Source organism: Spinacia oleracea, chromosome 4 (genome assembly GCF_020520425.1).
Source record: "Spinacia oleracea cultivar Varoflay chromosome 4, BTI_SOV_V1, whole genome shotgun sequence".
Classification (NCBI taxonomy): Eukaryota; Viridiplantae; Streptophyta; class Magnoliopsida; order Caryophyllales; family Amaranthaceae; genus Spinacia; species Spinacia oleracea.
The window spans coordinates 80,260,173-80,277,990 of record NC_079490.1 but is presented as its reverse complement, the minus strand read 5'-3'; the positions used below and the strand labels follow the sequence as shown (position 1 = coordinate 80,277,990).

The following is a 17,818-nucleotide window of genomic DNA, read 5'->3' as shown; positions in this document are numbered from 1 at the left end:
TAGTTATACTTCGAGTCATGTATACCGGGAAGCTAATCGTGCAACAGACTATGTTGCAGGCATTGGCCACCACATTCAGAGTTACCAAGATATAGACCCTATCATTGATATCAAATTTTCTTATTTTATTTCCTTAGATAAATTTGAGAGAAGACTATCCTGATTTCTGTTTACTTTTCCTCCTTAAAAAAATAAAATAAACACTTGTTAATGACGGAAGATGTCGACAGCAGCGATTGCTCGGTCGAGGTCTAAAGTCACCGTGCTCAACCCTCAGGCTTCAGTTTTCCTCTCTTTCTCTCTCTCTCCAGTCTCCCTCCATCTTAAGGTTTGGAAATGGCGGGAACAATCATAGCTCAACATTACAGAATCTCACTTACTCCCTCACACTCATTTTCACTCCCCCCTCCCCCATTTCCTTCTCAACCAATATACTTCAATTCGGAATTCCCCAAAATTAATTTCCAATCATGCCTCAATTCCTTCAATTCTGTTCGCAATCAATCAATTCATCACTCGCATCGACTATATTACTTATCGCCTATCCGGGCCGCGGTACAGCCTATCCTTAAAACTCTAAAATGTTGTTGAATTCTTTCTCATTTTCTTTTGCTCATATAATAGTTGGTTTGTAATTAATTTGTTTATTTTTCAATCAAAGGCAAATGATGGAGAAGGTAAACAACATGGTAATGTGTTGAAATGGGCAAAACCGTTGCTTGAGTTTAGTAGCAACAACTTTCTGCCATTAGGTAATGTCAACTTTTCTTCATATGTTTCTGTTTTTGTGAAAATGTATCGTTTAGGGTAAGGTTATGATTATATGGAACTTTTATTATTTCGATAAATTATTGATTCATTTCTACTCCCCCCGTCCTTGAATAACTGTCTAATACAATAATCCTTGTTGGGATGTGCCAAAATATTTGTCAAATTTGTATGCTGAGAAAACTAAGCAGTGAGCACTAGTTTTTTTGTTGAGGGGATAATTTAGAATCTTTCATTCTTTGAAAGGTGAAATAACAATGTCAAACGACATAATAAGCCACGCTTTGTTTTAATTTTTCATTAATTATTTTTACTTACATTAAAAATGACATTTGCATATTAGATCTGTTCTTCAGGGTGTGGGTATAAAATAGTGTATGTTAATGTTATTTATCTTGCTGGCCTTTATATTTCTACAATTATCATTGATTGAGGTTAGATGTTAGATTTCTTATTTTAGGAGATAAAGGATTCTTTCTATTTTTGTGTTTTCTAGGCTCATATTGGTTTGAATTTGGTTTAGGTTTGTTTCTATTGTTAACTAGTGATCAACTATATGTTAAGTAAGTTGGTGACTTTTCAGAGGTCGTTAACTTTTCCTTTGGAATGGCTTGTGAGTTGCGGCCTCTATTTTTACAATCCGCGATCATGTGCGACAACCGAGACACAATGTGCGACCACCGAGACCGTTCCGTTACTGCATTTTTTATCTATGGGTGTAGTTGATGAAAGTGTTAACCATTCAAGTTTCTAGATGCTTTTTTTTATTTTTTGGAAATCCTATATGGCACACTTGATGTTTTGCACTCACTATTTCGTAGACAAATACTTTTGAATTTTACGTAATAACCTTTCCTATTGTTTAGAAAATTTTCATGATCCTAACATCCAATTTGGTAGCTGGTAATAAATAGCAGAATGAAGAATCTATGTGTATTTGACAAGAAAAGTAACATCATTATGTTCATGGTAATACAATCTCATCCTAAACTTATTGTTTTCTTCATAAATTTCATTCCCTCCCATTACCACTCACAAGTGGTAGTGGATGGTAATGAAGGTTTGTGAAGACAATGACATACTTGAGGCGAGTTAGCATTACCATGGGCATTAGTAAATGCATTTTCTCACAAATTTACAAAATAAATCCATTAACACTGTTTATTACCGCCATAAAACAAAAAATGGAAAATAATTGTTTAGTCAGAAATAAGGAAGAACATTAAAGTTAAAGTCCAAACACTAATATACTACTGCTCACCCCCTCCACAACGCATTAGGCAGGGTAGCTTTGGATGTTGGATGCCAGTAGGACAGAGAGTAAGGAGAGATTTGGACATTTTGTGGTAGAAGGTTTAAATATTTTTTATTTTTAAAGAAATTTGATACAGTATTATAATATGTTTGAAGGAAAGGGGAGTGAATAAAACATGGGTCATGGTGTGCCATAGAGATGGACTTAACCACAAAGAATGGGGGCCTTAAAGTGAGAATTAATACAATTCCAAATCTCACATCTTCCAGTGCGATTTGACTGGCCACATATTGTACACTACGTGATATGTTCAAGCTTCTTCTTAATCACACCATCATCATCATGTAGAGAGGGGGAGAAGATTGATTGAGCGGAAAGGAGAGGGGGGGGGGGGGGGGGGGTTGACAGCTGGGAAAATTGTGTAGCCCATTCATGGTAGCTGGGCAGTCTGGTTGTCGGAAAATCCCATCAGAGGAGAAAGTGCAAAAACTGAGGGTGCCATAAAAGTTCCTTTTAAAAGAAATTGTTTTCATGTTAATTTTGTTCATGGATATGCCCCTTTTCAGCTCAAAATGCTGCGTATATCTCTGCACGGTTCATTTCTGTTTTAGTCATTTTCATATGAAGTTAACATGGGTGAAGTTGGTTGGAAGCTGACCATTTCTTCAAAACTTTGCAGCTCTTATTGGCGGGGTTGTTCTCGGACTTGCAAACCCGGGCCTTGGGTGTGTCGCTGATAGGTACTACTTGTCAAAAGTGAGCACATTTTGTATATTTATAATTTCAGGTGAGTAAGGATTGTTACTTTTAGTCCTGGAGCTTCATGTCGTTTTGTTGATGAAATATTCGCATTTCTGATTTTATAGGTTTGACACTACGTAGTAAAGAAATTGGAGCAGCTACCGAAGCATGGCCTGTTGGGATATATGGACTGGTATGTCCCTTGAATGACTGAGTACTGTATAAGTGGTTGTCTGGTTGGATTAAGAAGTGTCAAAACCAATTGTTTGGTTATAGGAAGAACTTTTTGCAAGGAGTTTTGCTTATTTGGCAGAGGTTAGGTAATCAGCTTCACTCTGAGGCCAGCTCATAGGAAGTCATAATTTCTGTATCTTTGGTAATTGAAAAGTTCAATCTTTGGCATTATTTAGGAATTATAGATAAATTACAAGTTAGAATGTAATTTGAAAAAATGTTGGATTTGATTCTGGAACACTTCTTTTCTAACCACCTTTTTGGTTTTCCTTTTGTTTGTATTATCTGTTAATTTAATTTTAAAGTCAATGAAAACACTTGTTGGGATATCTATAACCCTTTTGGATTAAATTGATTCACTTCATGGCGATACGCTGACACTTAACTGAAGTTTTATAATTTTTGGTACCAATTGAACATGCAGGATTTTGATCAGTTTCTTATTTTGTGATTTTTTGAAATTGCAGGCTTCTATTTTGCTGTTGACACCAGCATTTGCAAGGCTTATTTTGCAACTTAATCTTCAGCCTCCTGAATTTGTTACTGGTACTTATTATTTTGAGTTGGTCTTGTGAAGTATTACATTTACTTTTCTAGTGTCTACTTGTATATAATCAGAAGCATGTTTGTTCCAAGAAAGTAAAATACGAACTAAAATGTAAGTCAACGGGACAGAGACTTTACTGGGTTTGACCCAAGATTTCGTTTCTTATGTTGAATGATGACCTGTTGAAATAGTTGCAAAGACGTTTAATGAGCGAAGTAGGTGTATTCTTTGGGTGGGCATAGTACTCTTATTTGAATCCTATTTGTTGAGCATCCCTTTGTTAGAACTCTCTTTCGCCTAGTTATAATCAGATCTGTCTTTTCTTTTAGATTTTGAGTTAGAGCTCCCTAGTCAAATCTTATTCTACTGTGGTTCCAGCTAGCCTCTCTTGCTTTGCTTGTAGGGGATAAGAAAAGGTAGAGTTCCCCTAAAAACCATTCGCAAAAAAATCGATTACTGTGCCTGGAAGTCTACAAGGTAAAAGTGTGAAAGTGGTAATTGGTGGAAAGTGATGGTTATCTTGCAGAGAGAGAGAGAGAGAGGGTTCCTCATAATTTTATATGTATCAAGGATTCGTTTTGGTGTCACAAGGAGTCTTTACGCTTGAGAGCATGTCTACAGTCGCTAAATGGTTAAGATGGTTCCCTTTTTTAAACCTTCTGTTGGCTAAAGTTGCACCGACAGGTATTGTTTTGAGAGGAACCAATGGAACGTCTTTTCTGGTATAGGTACCTCTGGTTGTTATTGAAATCTCTGCATCCCATTCATGAGAACCTCAAACTTGTCTGGGGCAAGATCAAACTCACATTAGTCACTAACTTAATGGAAATTGGTGTCTCATATATCTTTTCTTTCTCATGGCTAGGTGTAAATTTGGTGATGTGTATGGCATACCGTTTAGAGTGGATTTATTATTGGTGAGGGAGCATCTTTTTTTTGAACATTAATACTGGATCCGGTGACTGTTACTCAAGCACTGCGCGAGGAATAAGACTTACGGAGTTTAAATCACTTGCCAACTTAACTGAAATGACCAAGGGGATCAATGCATGAAGGTAACTGAAGAGGGGTGGTTAGCTTATTCAGTAGATAAATGTTGAAACTGTGATTGTTCATTCCAGGTGACATCTTATATACAAAAGACGAAAAAGAGTCAAAGCTAAAGAGTCATTATTTGGGAACAAATGCAACAAAGCTTAAAGCAAGGAAAAGAGTTGCTGTCAATGTTAATGGCCAGTGGAAAATACTTGTGTTACATTCACGACTCAGCAGCTTTAACAACTTCTGAAGCGATTTCCTCCATTAAGAAAATCTAATCAGAAATGAAAATCGATGGAAATGTAATAGGTTTGGTCTGTATTGGATGAATTAATTACAGACTTAGGGGCATCTGATCACATGACATTAAGTTTCAACAAACCGATTGAGCCTTTAGATAGGCTTAAGATAAAACATCCTAGTGTTAGGACATCTAGCCATTTTGTGTAATGGTTGATTAAAGAAAAGCTTTAGTGGGATGACACTCTTGAGTGGCACAAAACAATTCTAGTGATACTCTGTTGCAGAAAAACATTTGTCCCGGTCGCCTAGCTAACTGCAGTTTGATAGTTGCTTGCTATAGTTGCAATCAAAACCTAGATTATTTACCGAACAGATTTTGGAAATGCATTTCATGTGACTTCGGATGTAGTCATTGAGTTACCGGCAGGCTATGCAGGTCCTGGAATTAACATGGTTACAAAGACAAGAGGTTCCACTTTAGGCTTGATATCATCATACACAAAATTGCAAACTTTAAGGAACACTATAAGAGTTAAATAAGCACCGTGACAATGTTCCTCTGCTCAACGATTTAGCTTCAGTCAATCCAAGGGAAACTTTTCTCTTTCCAAAAATCGTCACGTAGCAACTTTGTAGTTGTGCTCGTATAATTAGATGGCTTAGTGATTGGCTGTTGACAAACAAGAGCGATTACAAGTAAAATTCTCTCAATCATTCAAGTTTCAGATGAAAGATCTAGTACAACTGAGATAATTGTGGGGTTTGTGGATAGGTCATCTAAAGGAATCTACCAAAGAAATATGTTTCCTGAAGATATTGGCAGGACTGCGTGAGTAATGTAAGCCGTTGAAGTCAACAATAGGTTCTGATTTGAAACTCACATCTGATTTAGGAATTTTAGGTAATCCACTGCCAAATCCATTTAATCTTATATGGTGAATTTTGCCTCACTCATTTATTTTTCAGTTTTATGTCGCTATCATCAAGATGGTTTTGTACTGTGTCCACATGTAGTGCATGGGAAGAGTCCATGAGTGGGTAAGGGGATCATATAATGCATTGATCCTCCTTTTCTTTCCGATCCAAGTTGTCAATATGCTTCCATGGTGCTCAACATTAATTGTGGTTGTGGCTGTCCTTGTTATAGTTCAGATATTGTTAGGTTTATTGTAACACTGGTGCATGCTATTGTAGTCACTTCAATTATAGAACTTACCTCCTCATCAATTCATGGTCACAGTCCAGTATGCTAATGGATCACAATCACAATATCACATGCATGTGGACTTCAAATCAATTAAATACTTGGATAACGCCCAAAATTATTTTAGCCCTGTTTTAAGGTTGACGATTCAATAAGAATTAGAAGAGAAGTGGAGAAGAAGAAAAAGATAATTTAGTGAGAGAGAGAGAAAGAAGTAGAGATGGCAGGAAGCTTGATTGTATGATGATTGATAATTCTTAGAATGTTTGAGGATCTCTTTAGAAGAAATCAGTTAACTCTTACAAACAATCAGCTAGCTAATTACCGAAGTCAACCAAGTAACTTTCTCACGAAAGCTGTTTAACTAACTTCTAACAGTTTTCCTAATTTTCAGCTAGCAGGATTATATTCCTTCCTCCTTATGAAATATTTTCCCCAAATTCATATACTATTAATACAATATTAAGTTATCCTAAACTCAATAAATCTTTGCTCAAAGCTCTTAGCCATCTCCCAAGTAACTTCATAAATAGGAAATCCCTCCCATCGAATTAAATACTGCACTTTAGCTGATTGTGGTGCTTCACTACCCTCATATCAACATTAGCACATGGATACACAACAACATCATCAGGCTTGCCATGAAACCAAGAGGATTATGGGCTACAGCAGGAAGTTCATCTCTAAATGATTTCATTTGAGAGGCATGAAATATCGAGCCGAGTGAGGTAGTTTTAGCTTATACGTTGTTTTTCCAATTGCCTCAATCACCATAAAAGGATCAAAATACTTTGAAGACAACTTGTAGTCCTCATCCAAACCCATGTGCCAACTTCAAATTTCCTGTCACCTCTCTTCAAGTCTGCCTCTGCCTTCATTCAGTCTTGAGCTATCCTGAACTAGAACTTCCATGTTTTAATAGTCTCCCTCTTCTGCATTGACCTATCTACCTCAGCCACATTTGACTAGCCATATTAGACCCACCATGCAAGTAGAGAGTGGGTGGCTGATTATACACCACCTCATGGTGTAATTTAGGGAAGCTGTATGAAAAGTGGTGTTATATCACCAATCTACTAGAGGCAACCTGATGACATCAGGCTTGAATTGAGAAAATAGGGCATCAGGTTCAAACTTCTCATTGTTTAAAATTTTAGAGATTTTCAAGACATGTATAATTGTATAGTAGCAACTTGATGCTTTAGGTACATATAGTTATATGAGTTTTATAATATTGATAATTGTCCCTGGCTTGTTCAAATATTTTAATCTATACATTTTACAGGATTAGCCCTTTTTGCGTGCATGCCAACTACATTGTCGAGTGGGGTATCACTTACTCAGGTATACTATTTGATGTTCGTAAAATATTATAATTTTATCCTTTTTGCTTTTCTGTTTGATGTCATTTGTTTGGGACAAGTGCAGTTAGCCGGGGGAAATTTTGCATTGGCTTTGGCAATGACCGTGATATCTAACTTACTAGGGATCTTAGTTGTGAGTTTCCTGAACCTATTTTACCATCATGTAGTTTCTCATTCGTTGGTTTCTACTTGTATATGTTTGTAATGTAGATTGCAGCCTTGAAATTTCATGTCTTAGAAGCCTATAAAATGACGATTAACATTTTCCCCTCCTAATTCTATCAGCATCTCCAGCACATTAGCCCTTTTTTTGTTTATGGTTATTGCTGACCATCAATCGATATTAGGGCTGAGAGGCATGCTTGATTAGGTGAGAGTGTCTTATCACCAGTTTAATTTTTTTTGTCAAAATATGCAGTTTTTTAAATAAATTATGATCTCAACAGTTGACTCAAACATGAGTGCATAACTCCATAGTATATCTAACTCCTGATTGCAGATATTACGTTTTGAATCAATTTAAGTAAGATATTCGAACATTTGGATCAATTTGGAGAAGGCTGATTGACACGACTGTAGTTGCTTGCAGGAACATCAACCAAAATTCTATGTCTTTGCATCTGTGTGCATGTGTGTCATTACATCATTGCGTATGCATATTTTGAATTAATCTTTTTGCCAGAAAAGTGTTTTGAGTTTACTGCTGTTATTACTCTTTAGGTGCCATTTACAATCACAAAATATGTAGCTGCTGGTGTTGGCATATCCATTCCGACTAAGCAATTACTTCGGAGCCTTGTCATCACACTGTTGATTCCGTTGATATTGGGAAAGGTACTTTCCTCCTCTCCCTATTTTACTGGACATCTGAAATGGTTGATTTAATATGGTAACAGCAGGTTTAAGGGATTCATGCCATTTGCATACTTTTTATTTTTGGCAAGTCATTTTCTTAAATTCGCTATGCATCGTATTATTAACGAGGTTCGGATTGCTAATCTTCATGATTGATAAGAATCAAACTTACTGTAAATCGAAGTGTTTACTATACTGTAGCTTATTTATAATATTTGAGTACTTCCGTGTGCCTCTTGTAAAGATAAAATTAAATGTACATGAACATTGATGAAATGAAGGGGGAAAGACTCTGCTAAGGAGAGAGAATGGTGGATGCTAATATTATTGAATGGGTCCACTTTTCCCATTTGCCTTTTTTCTTCTTCATATAACCAATGTCGTTCCTACTTAAGTAGTTTGACTTCTTGCATATCTAAGACGGAGCACTTGATTTCCCTGGAAAACTAGGTGGGGGAAGGGGGTAGCATGTACGTGTTTTCCCTCCTACATAACAAAGAAGTTGTTTCCAATGACTATTGATCCAAAATGCAATTATTATCTTCTTGTTCGCGATAGCGGGTTCTAGTGGAACAGAACTAAGGATGTCGAGTCAAGAGCATAAAAACTGATTTTGAGTTTAATTAGGCATTTCGATCTAGTCTATTGTAATCTAGGGCTAAAAATGTGAATGTTTTTGCTCCACTGAAAGTGTACATGATGGATCACCGGCATGAAAAAGAGGTGAAATGTTCTTTTTAGAGTAGACATAAAGATCTGGCATTTCCTCATGAATAGACAAATGAGAGCCAGGGTGTTCTTGTTAGAATTAGGAGTTGCTAAGTATCTACTTCTGGCTTTTGGTTCAGAATTCATTGTTTTTTCGGTTTTTTCATGAAATGCCCCTGAGGTTTCACGAAATTCACCAAATACCCCTGCGTGTTTCAAAATACATAGTATACCCCTATTTTTTTCGTACTGTTCACCAAATACCCCTATTATGACTTTCCGTTAGTCCTCCGTTAAGTCATGTTTATAATTCACCAAATACACCTAATTATAAACCTATTGCACAATATACACCTATTATTAAACTTATTTGCACCAAATACCCAAACTGCTTTTAAATATGCAGAATTTAATTCTAACGGCTAGTTTGCATTTCTAAATTTCCTAGCAATAAAATAGAGCATTTTGTAATACTTCTAGCAATAAATCGGGATTATATTCCAAAAAAAGCTGATTACATAAGATATAACCATCGTGGACTTCGTCACAATAAAAATAACAATTCTTACAAATTTAGTGTTCTCGTTGAACCAACTGCGTATGTTATCAGTAATTTTATGTTTACATCAAAATCTAAATATGCAGGAAGTTCATTATAAGCACCAAGATTCACCCTCTAAAGAACTCCTGACCCGGTTTATACTTGAACAAAATGTGTGTTCATGTTTGCTACAACAGGTCCAGCACTCAAATGGCGAATCATTCAATACTTAAAAAGTGCCAAGATCTGAAGATGTTAAGGCAGACAGAAAAATAGTGAATATTGACTGTCTCATATAGAGAAGTGTCAGTTTGGGGAGGAATGGCAGGAAAGATAGATAAAGATTGAAGGAATTGAACCGGGTGACACAGAACACACACAAGTGCAGCTCTAATAGCTAGCTGCCTACCAATGACTGACCCGGCAACCCGCACAAGTGCAGCTCTAATAGCTAGCCGCCTAACAAGGAAAGCTAAACCAATGACTAGTTATGTCTTGGAAAAAAGCAGCCTTGCACGATTGGCAGTTGTAGCATAGTGTGTTTGGATCGTTTCCACATCTATTGCAGTCGACATTGTAATTGGAGTAAGATCTGTTCATTGGCTCTACCCAAACTGTTGGACTTGTGTACTCAAAGTTACAATCTTGCGGGGCTTGCAGCAACCAGACTATCAACAACAAATGAATCTAGCTAAATTGCAGTATGATAGCTAAATGATTATATAGTAAGCCTAAGTTGGATCGTTCTTTCACCCCTTTTATCTCTTCGACTCTCATTAGTCCAGCCAAACAAAACTCTCAACCTCCAGCTTCAATGGCGACAAAACAACAATTCGAAACCCAAAATCCCCAATCACTTTAACTCTAATTCACCATTTCTAATCAAAACTCTCACCTAATCACAAAAGTCACGCAATACAATCTTAATCCCTTATATATATATAAAAAAAGAGGCATGTTTTCGGCAAATTTAATCACATCTTCTTCCTTAATCACACCCTCAACTTCAACTTCAATACCCCACTTCCTCTCTCCTCGGTTTATTCACACCCTCTCAATCCAATCCCGTGCACCCGATTTCCCGGCAGCTTCCTCCTCTTCATCATCTTCTTCTTCTAATTGGTTTCAAATCCCCGACATTTCTAGACCTCGAGGGAGCGACGCTGTTTCAGGGAGCGATGCGGTTTCAAAAATGAGTATATATATATGTTTAACATCAATTATACATTCCCAATTACATTAAACAAATAACAAATTAAAAACCCCAAATTCGAAATCAAGGGTTTGGCTTGCAAAATCGACTCAAAATTCAACAATTTTGAACGAATTGAAATAGAGACAAATTTGAACGAAATTGTGTAACAGATTGAATTTAAATGGTAAGAAATTACTCTCCCACAAAATTTCTAGGTTCAAAGAGAAAATAGAATTTCTGGGTTCATGACGATGATATCGACGATCGACGATGATGATGATATGAGGAAGATAGTGCACTGGGTTTTGGGAGAAATAGAGTTATGATGATATGAGGAAGAGAGTGCAAAATCTCAGAAGAATTGTGCAAGTTTGTTCCATTGAAATCATTAAGAAGAAGAAGAGGAAGAGAGAAATGATGGCAGACGTGTTGAACAACAAAGAGGGGAGGAGATAGAAGAAGAATAAGAAGAGAGAAAATAACTTTTTTTTTTAAGAAATAGTTAAATGTGAATAATGGGTGAGTAAGGGTATAAAGGTAAAGTAATGCTAACGGAGCACTAACGGCCGTTAAGTCTAGGGGTATTTGGTGCACTTTAAGTTTAAATAGGGGTATACTATGTATTTTCAAACACGCAGGGGTATTTGGTGAATTTCGTGAAACCTCAGGGGCATTTCATGAAAAAACCGTTGTTTTTTTATGGGCTACTCTATATGTAACTGGTTGCTTTTGACCTGAAGTGATTTTTTTTACCTGAAGTGATTATGTTCAAATTGTAGCCAACTTCATGTATTTTTAAAGCTCCAAAATGCTTGTTCATCTTGTGCAGATATCTCGAGAATTATTCAAGGGTGAGTTCCATGATTATCTTTGTGAGCTTTCCTCTATATGTGTGTCACACTCTAATTCAATCAGATAATGTTCCTTTCTGTTCCACTGAGGATACCTTTTACTCCTTCTGTTCAAGAAATTAGAATGCTTTATCTTTCTTGTTGAAATATTTAAATACAAATATATGTACTACGTACTTTGATTTGGTTTATATGTTTACTATTTCGGAACTGTTAAAATGTTTTTTCTCCATTACAGCAACAGTATAAATCAATACTAATACATTTTGGTCTTTGAAAGTAATGCTAGTCCCTACCTTCCCAAATAAAGTTCCCAATTTCAGACGAAATGCTTGTCCCCACTTCTCCGTTTGAGTTGTGTGCACACAATACGAAAACATTAAGCTGACCCACTACATGTTTTTGTTCCACCTCTAATCAACTTATCAACCCCACTTCCTATCACTACATATTAAAAAAAGACATCAAAATATACTTACTAACTTCTTCTTTTTGCGCTTTTAATCTAAAAAAAACAGACTACAATTTATCTCCTAAATTCTTGGTGTCCAAGAGAAATAAGAACTTTCATTTGAGTACAGACGGAGTACCTTTAGTGATTTTGTAGAACTTTTAGTTTTAATGCCGGACGTTTTTGTTTGTCTCGAAATTCAATAGCCGTCTGTTTTTTTCGTTTAATATGCTTATTGGATTACCAATTGCCATGTGTATTAAAATAAAATGTTGGGTAAGCTTGTGATTTCAATGACCAGTTCATGGAGAATATTATGTGTAAAGCTTCAACTCTTTCCTTTCTGAAAAATATATGGCGTGCTCTTAATATTGGTACATTCTCTATTGCTAATTCTCTTTCATTTATAAGAGTGAAACAGCTGTAAATGCATCGCTTTTCTACTCCTTTTAAAACACTATCTTCTTAAGCACACAAGAAGGTGAATATTTGTTATATCTTGGGAAGATTTCTGTCGAAAGCTTTTGCACTACTTAAGAGGACAATGTTTTCCCTTAAAGACAGCAATTTTTTTGATGTCCTAGTTTCTCTTATAATTTTTTTTTTCATGCCGTAGCCTTCATTTTCTATTTTTGTTTGTCCTGTTTTACTGTTCTCTTTCATTATTTTATGCATGAATTGACTACCAGCTGCTAGTGTCTTCAATGCGTGATGATCAGGTGTGGCAGATTTTGCTGATAGTAACCGCAAGCTTCTGTCAAACATGAATGCACTTTTTCTTGGTTTTGTAAGTTTGAATCTTCACCTTATCTCCTCATATGCCCTCAAAATTGATGGAGACTACTAAAAAAAGTTTGCTTTTAAAGATTTTTATTTTATGCTGGGATATGGAATCTGATTGCATGTGATATTGTTTTTAGTACCCCTGCATTATAACAAAATGCATTACGGAATGCTAGTTCAATAAACCATAATGATAGACAAGGAAAATGTAAAGCATGTACTCCATCCATCCCTTTTTATTCTTTACGTATTCCGTTTTGGGTGTCCCTTTTTAAGCTTTACGTTTGGACTATTTCCTTTTACATTGTAACATAAATGCCCCTAATGTTATGTCAAAAATCATGACAAGTGATTATTTTAATCAATCAAATTCACCGGGGCATTATATCTTTCACACTTTCCCACAGAGTATTAAATCTCTCTCACTTTTCCAGTATCTGATTTTGGATGAAAGTGAAACATTATTAATAAACATAATATACATTGTTTAAGTAAGGAAGAAAAAGGAATCTTTATTCACATTAATTATTTGTGAAGTTACAGGCATGATACCAAACGCAAAGATTAAAAAGGGACGGAGAGACTTAATATCTCTAGGTTATGTCTTTTGTTCAACAAACCATAATTTCACCGTTTAAAAGCATGTGTACCAGCACTTGTGTAATCTCCACCCTCAACTCCGTCTATGGACACCATTCTTGTGAAAACATATTAGAGCTTCTGTAATTTTAGAACCGTAGTCCTTTGGATTTGGCCATTTGTAAACTCCAGCAGTTCAGCTTCTACTTTGGTCTTTGGAATATATAATTAAGGTTCTAAATTTGCAGAAGACCTAAAATATTTTAATAGAAAACTGTCCTAGGTCCTGGTCAATTAACCGCTCAAACAAAAATCTTGGAGGAGCCACGGGTGAAAACTTTCAACAATATAGGGTAAGCTTTTTGGCCTCTTGGCAGTTGTGAATACCATCGAATGAGACAAAGCTGGTGGTGTTGCATGTCATTTGGGGAATGTTGTGAAATTCTGGTGTTCTCTTGGGAGTAACATGTTACATGTGGTCTTAGTGATAAAGTTGATGGTAGATGTTAGTTAGAAGGGGAAATGGATTTGGGTTGGATCAGGTGGAAGCACCGGGAGAGGCTTAGTTCGTTTGAACACTGTTTTATCAATCATTCCAAGCAACAGAACTTGGGAGATATAAAAAGGTCCTGAAATTGAAGTAACTGATATAGGTTTAAGTCAAATAAGTATGTATGTACAAGTAAAAAAAATCACCATTAAGTGAGGCACATCGTTAATAAATTATGGGTGTCGATTACGGGACGCCTAGACAAACCATTTTTAGGGGCGTTTGCCTTAAAAGATAACTAATTTTGCAAATTCATGATAAGGGGGTCAGTTGGACTTTTGCCTTTTTGCTAAATTCTCTGAACCATTTCTATACTGATTACCTCTTAGCAGAGTAAGCTAATCACCTCATAAATTTAGCACACTCAATGCAAGTTATCTTCAAATACCTAAGTTCTCCTCATTAACCCCCCTCCCCCCAAACCCAAATATCAAAGAGAAAAAAAAGCCCCAATATAATGACGACTTCTAGGCGTTTTAGGTGCTTGGCTCTAAACTTCCATTCAGCTTTTTTATCTCAATTCTTAGTCTTACTTTTGAAAGTTCATCACAGAGATTACCAAGCGCTTCTGCTTCTATAGATATACCCTCCCCCCCCCCACCCCCCCCCCCCCCCACCCCCCCCCCCCCCCCCCAACCCCAACCCCCCCGATGTTCGCACCACCCCCCTCCTAATTCTGAAGGTCCTTCTCCGCCATTGTCCACTTATGCTATGCATAAAGAATAGATCTCTGACTTCTTCTTCACATCTTTCCAGCTCCTCGTTATTACCCTCGTGTCTGTTCTTGATTTCTATTTTAGATTCTTCATCTACTGGTTTGAGGTCTATGATTCTATGAAGGTGTTGATAATGAGTAAAGGGGCAATGGATGAAGAAGCCCGCTGATAGAAAAGTAAAGTATGAGCAGATGGTGAATGTCTTTATGGGCTTTATCTGCCATCGACCATGTAGAACTGTGTGGTCAGGTTTTTTATTTTTGTTCTCTTCATCTAATATTTTAAAATTTCAACTTTTGATGCTTAATCTTGATAACACTGCTTATTAGGTTATAATTCCACCCGTCCTGAAAAATATCTGCATAAAGGGCACCACATATTATTCTGTTACTATAGTATCGGGTGAAATAACAAAGCCAAAAGTAGGGACACTTGAGCAAAATAAATTCCAGATTGGAGTATATTTAACTTTTCCCAGTTTATGTCCATATTACAGTCAGATTTAGTTTCTTATTGTCACTAGTATCATGTATCCTGATTTTAACATGAAATTCATCTCAACAGTTACAGTACCTTTTGGTTTATAGCTGCTGAACAGATATACACATGAAATTAGAAGTTGAGGTTGGCTCCTATCTCAACAATGTACTAAATACCTGCATATACTTTATTTTTCTTCTCCATGATATCAGGTTCCATGGATACAAGTGAGCAAATCTAGGTCGTTGCTATTGATGGTTAACCCTACCGACTTTCTTTTAGCTATAGGCCTTGGAGCGTAAGTAACACAATCTGAGTTCACCTTCTAAGTACATAGATTCTTATTCCATGACTTGCTGCTGGCTTTACAGTGTTCTCTCTGTTTTTAGCCAGTCACTGGTAGTGCTGGTGCTCTTTATGGTTCTTACCGAAATGATAATCAATACCTATTATTGCTGACTTAAATATTTACTGGATAGGTGTTGCTTGGTGATAGCTTGTTCTTGACCTGTTTGTCTGTATGATTTTTTGTTTTTTTGGTTGAAATTTGTCTGTATGATTCGTAAAGTGAATTTTGTTTCCATAAATAGTACATATTATGCAAAGTGTGATAGCCCTGTACGGCTATAATATCTTTTGCACTGATCAACTTGATGGACAATATACGTTTAAAAGATTAAAGCCGAAGATACACAAACTTATGTGGTAGGTCAGTCAGTCCCCTTATTTTTCCTTTAATTGGAAACATTATGGTATTTACAATTTCAAACAGAAAGTTTTTACTCTGGCCGTGAGCTATTAGTTGCCCCCTTTTCCATGTATTTCTAGTCATTCCAATCGGCTAAAATTGTTCGGCCATAAGTCACCTGGTTGCTGTTCAACCCTGCAGTCATCTGCTCATACTCTATATTAACAAATGTAATATAAAAGCCTAAAATAGTGATTTATTACAAAATTTACGTTGATTAGGAAATTAATTGGTATTTATCTACTGTGCTTTTGTAGAAGCTGACAATTTTAAGACTCCCTTGTAATATTACTTTAACAAAAGGGTTAAAGAGATAAATTACCAATGGCAATCGTGCTTGAACAATGTCGGGTTGTGTATGTCAGTATCAAATTTGAGAAAGTTTTCCAACCCGAGTTGACCTGACAACTTGAAATGACCCGACCCAAATAGATCCATCGGCTGTCTTCCAAGAGATTGTCCCTTGATAAAAAAAAAAAGAAGGAATTGTTTATGAGAATTGTATGGCAGATGGTATTCTTCACTATTCAGTGGCTTTTGCATTTTGAATCAAGGACTTATTGGCTATTTGCTGTTCGGTTTGCAGTCTCCTCCACTTTGTTCTGTTAGCTTTTAATGCTCTTTCCATAAAGATTATATCATCTATATCCGGTGGTAGCAAATCTGTCTTCTCCAAAAGACAAAACGCCATTGCTCTGCTTTTAGTTGCAAGCCAGGTGAGTCTTCCTTCAATTATCCAATGATGATTAAATTCAAAATTTAAGGACTTAAGGCTTGAAATTGATGCAAAATCAGTTGATGGTTCAGTTCTTAAGGTGTTCTCTTTGTTTTTAGCTTGATATTGTGCTTGTTTTTCGGATGGGTAGAAAACCCTGCCTGTCATGGTTGCAGTTGTAGATCAGCTTGGTGGAGCAATGGGTGCTCCTGGTTTGCTGATTCTCCCTTGTGTTGCAGCACATCTAAATCAGGTTGCTTAGTGTTTTGTCTTACTTACGTGGCTCTTTTGACTTTTGAGGGAACAGAAGTAACTCTTGGTTTCAGCTTTACTAACACCGAGCCTTTTGGGCAACATTTCATCATGCAGATCATTTTGGATTCTTTTCTTGTTAATTCTTTGCTTCGAAGAGATCAGCACATTCATCTTGCAAAGGGAGCCTAGTTTCCAGGACACGAGGATGTTACAATTTACAACATCTACAAGATAGTTTCAAGGTGCAAACTTAATAGTTACGAGGATGTGGCATTACTGGACTACTTTTTAAGGTCACACTTTGAAGTTTTGGGAGCCTTTCTATACTAGGATTCCGACCGCTCGCTATCGCGCGCGGATGACTATCGAAAAAAACGATGAATTTTGGTCTCTAAATCAAACACGATAAAAACAAAGAGAGACGGTGTTTTTTTTTTGCAATTTGTTGATGTTATCTTCTATGAGCCGACCAAGAGTCATATATAGCAATTGTTTGGAGTTTGAGGACTTGAATAGTAGGCAAATAAGATGGGAACATCGTTACTATCTTATAAACATGGAGGGTAATGCTTGAATGGTTCAGAAATTATGTAAAATAGTCTCATAGCCAACACATATATGTATATTTCACGGAGGTTAAATCCCTATATGTATATGTCAGTATGTGTAACAAAAACGTACGAGGTTGTAAATGTCATTTATGTATCTAATAAATTGTGGTTTTGTTGCTCTTTCACATACTATATGTTCCTCCGTTCTCTGTAATTTTTTTTTGTATTCATCTACAAAATCATTAACAATAGAGATGAATATCACGAACAACCTCATTTTCACGAACTAATGAAGCCTGTGTATTCGATTTTGATTTTCAGCAAATTGTCTTTATAGATTATACAGTTTTGAAGATCAAAATCGAATACGCAGGCTTCATTTTCACTTACCAACTAATCGAAGGTGTGTAGCAAAGAACACACTCATGCGTGTCTTAACCAACTTA

The 17,818-nt window shown here is 36.4% G+C and overlaps 1 protein-coding gene across 2 annotated transcripts; it reads left to right on the top strand.

The window, feature by feature from the left end:
* The first annotated feature begins 228 nt into the window (after positions 1–228).
* On the top strand, positions 229–17,557 carry LOC110793500 (probable sodium/metabolite cotransporter BASS4, chloroplastic). 2 transcript variants are annotated; one of them, XM_056842506.1, is made up of 14 exons: positions 230–555; positions 662–752; positions 2,703–2,810; positions 2,890–2,957; positions 3,466–3,544; positions 7,316–7,374; positions 7,459–7,527; positions 8,115–8,228; positions 11,523–11,544; positions 12,715–12,782; positions 15,316–15,401; positions 16,438–16,567; positions 16,718–16,819; positions 16,936–17,557. In XM_056842506.1, exons 1-14 carry the CDS (start codon positions 337–339, stop codon positions 17,008–17,010), a joined length of 1,290 nt encoding a protein of 429 aa, XP_056698484.1. In that variant the 5' UTR covers positions 230–336; the 3' UTR covers positions 17,011–17,557. The 2 variants fall into 2 exon arrangements, with proteins under 2 accessions (XP_056698485.1, XP_056698484.1); XM_056842507.1 differs by lacking the exon at positions 7,459–7,527 and having other exon boundaries at positions 229–555.
* The last annotated feature ends 261 nt before the right edge of the window (positions 17,558–17,818 follow it).

Coding starts and splice junctions, on each gene's coding strand:
- LOC110793500 (XM_056842506.1), top strand. CDS start 337: ATGGCGGGAACAATCATAGCTCAACATTACAGAATCTCACTTACTCCC. Junction 3,545..7,315: donor GCCTCCTGAATTTGTTACTG/GTACTTATTATT, acceptor TACATTTTACAG/GATTAGCCCTTTTTGCGTGC. Junction 7,375..7,458: donor GTGGGGTATCACTTACTCAG/GTATACTATTTG, acceptor GGACAAGTGCAG/TTAGCCGGGGGAAATTTTGC.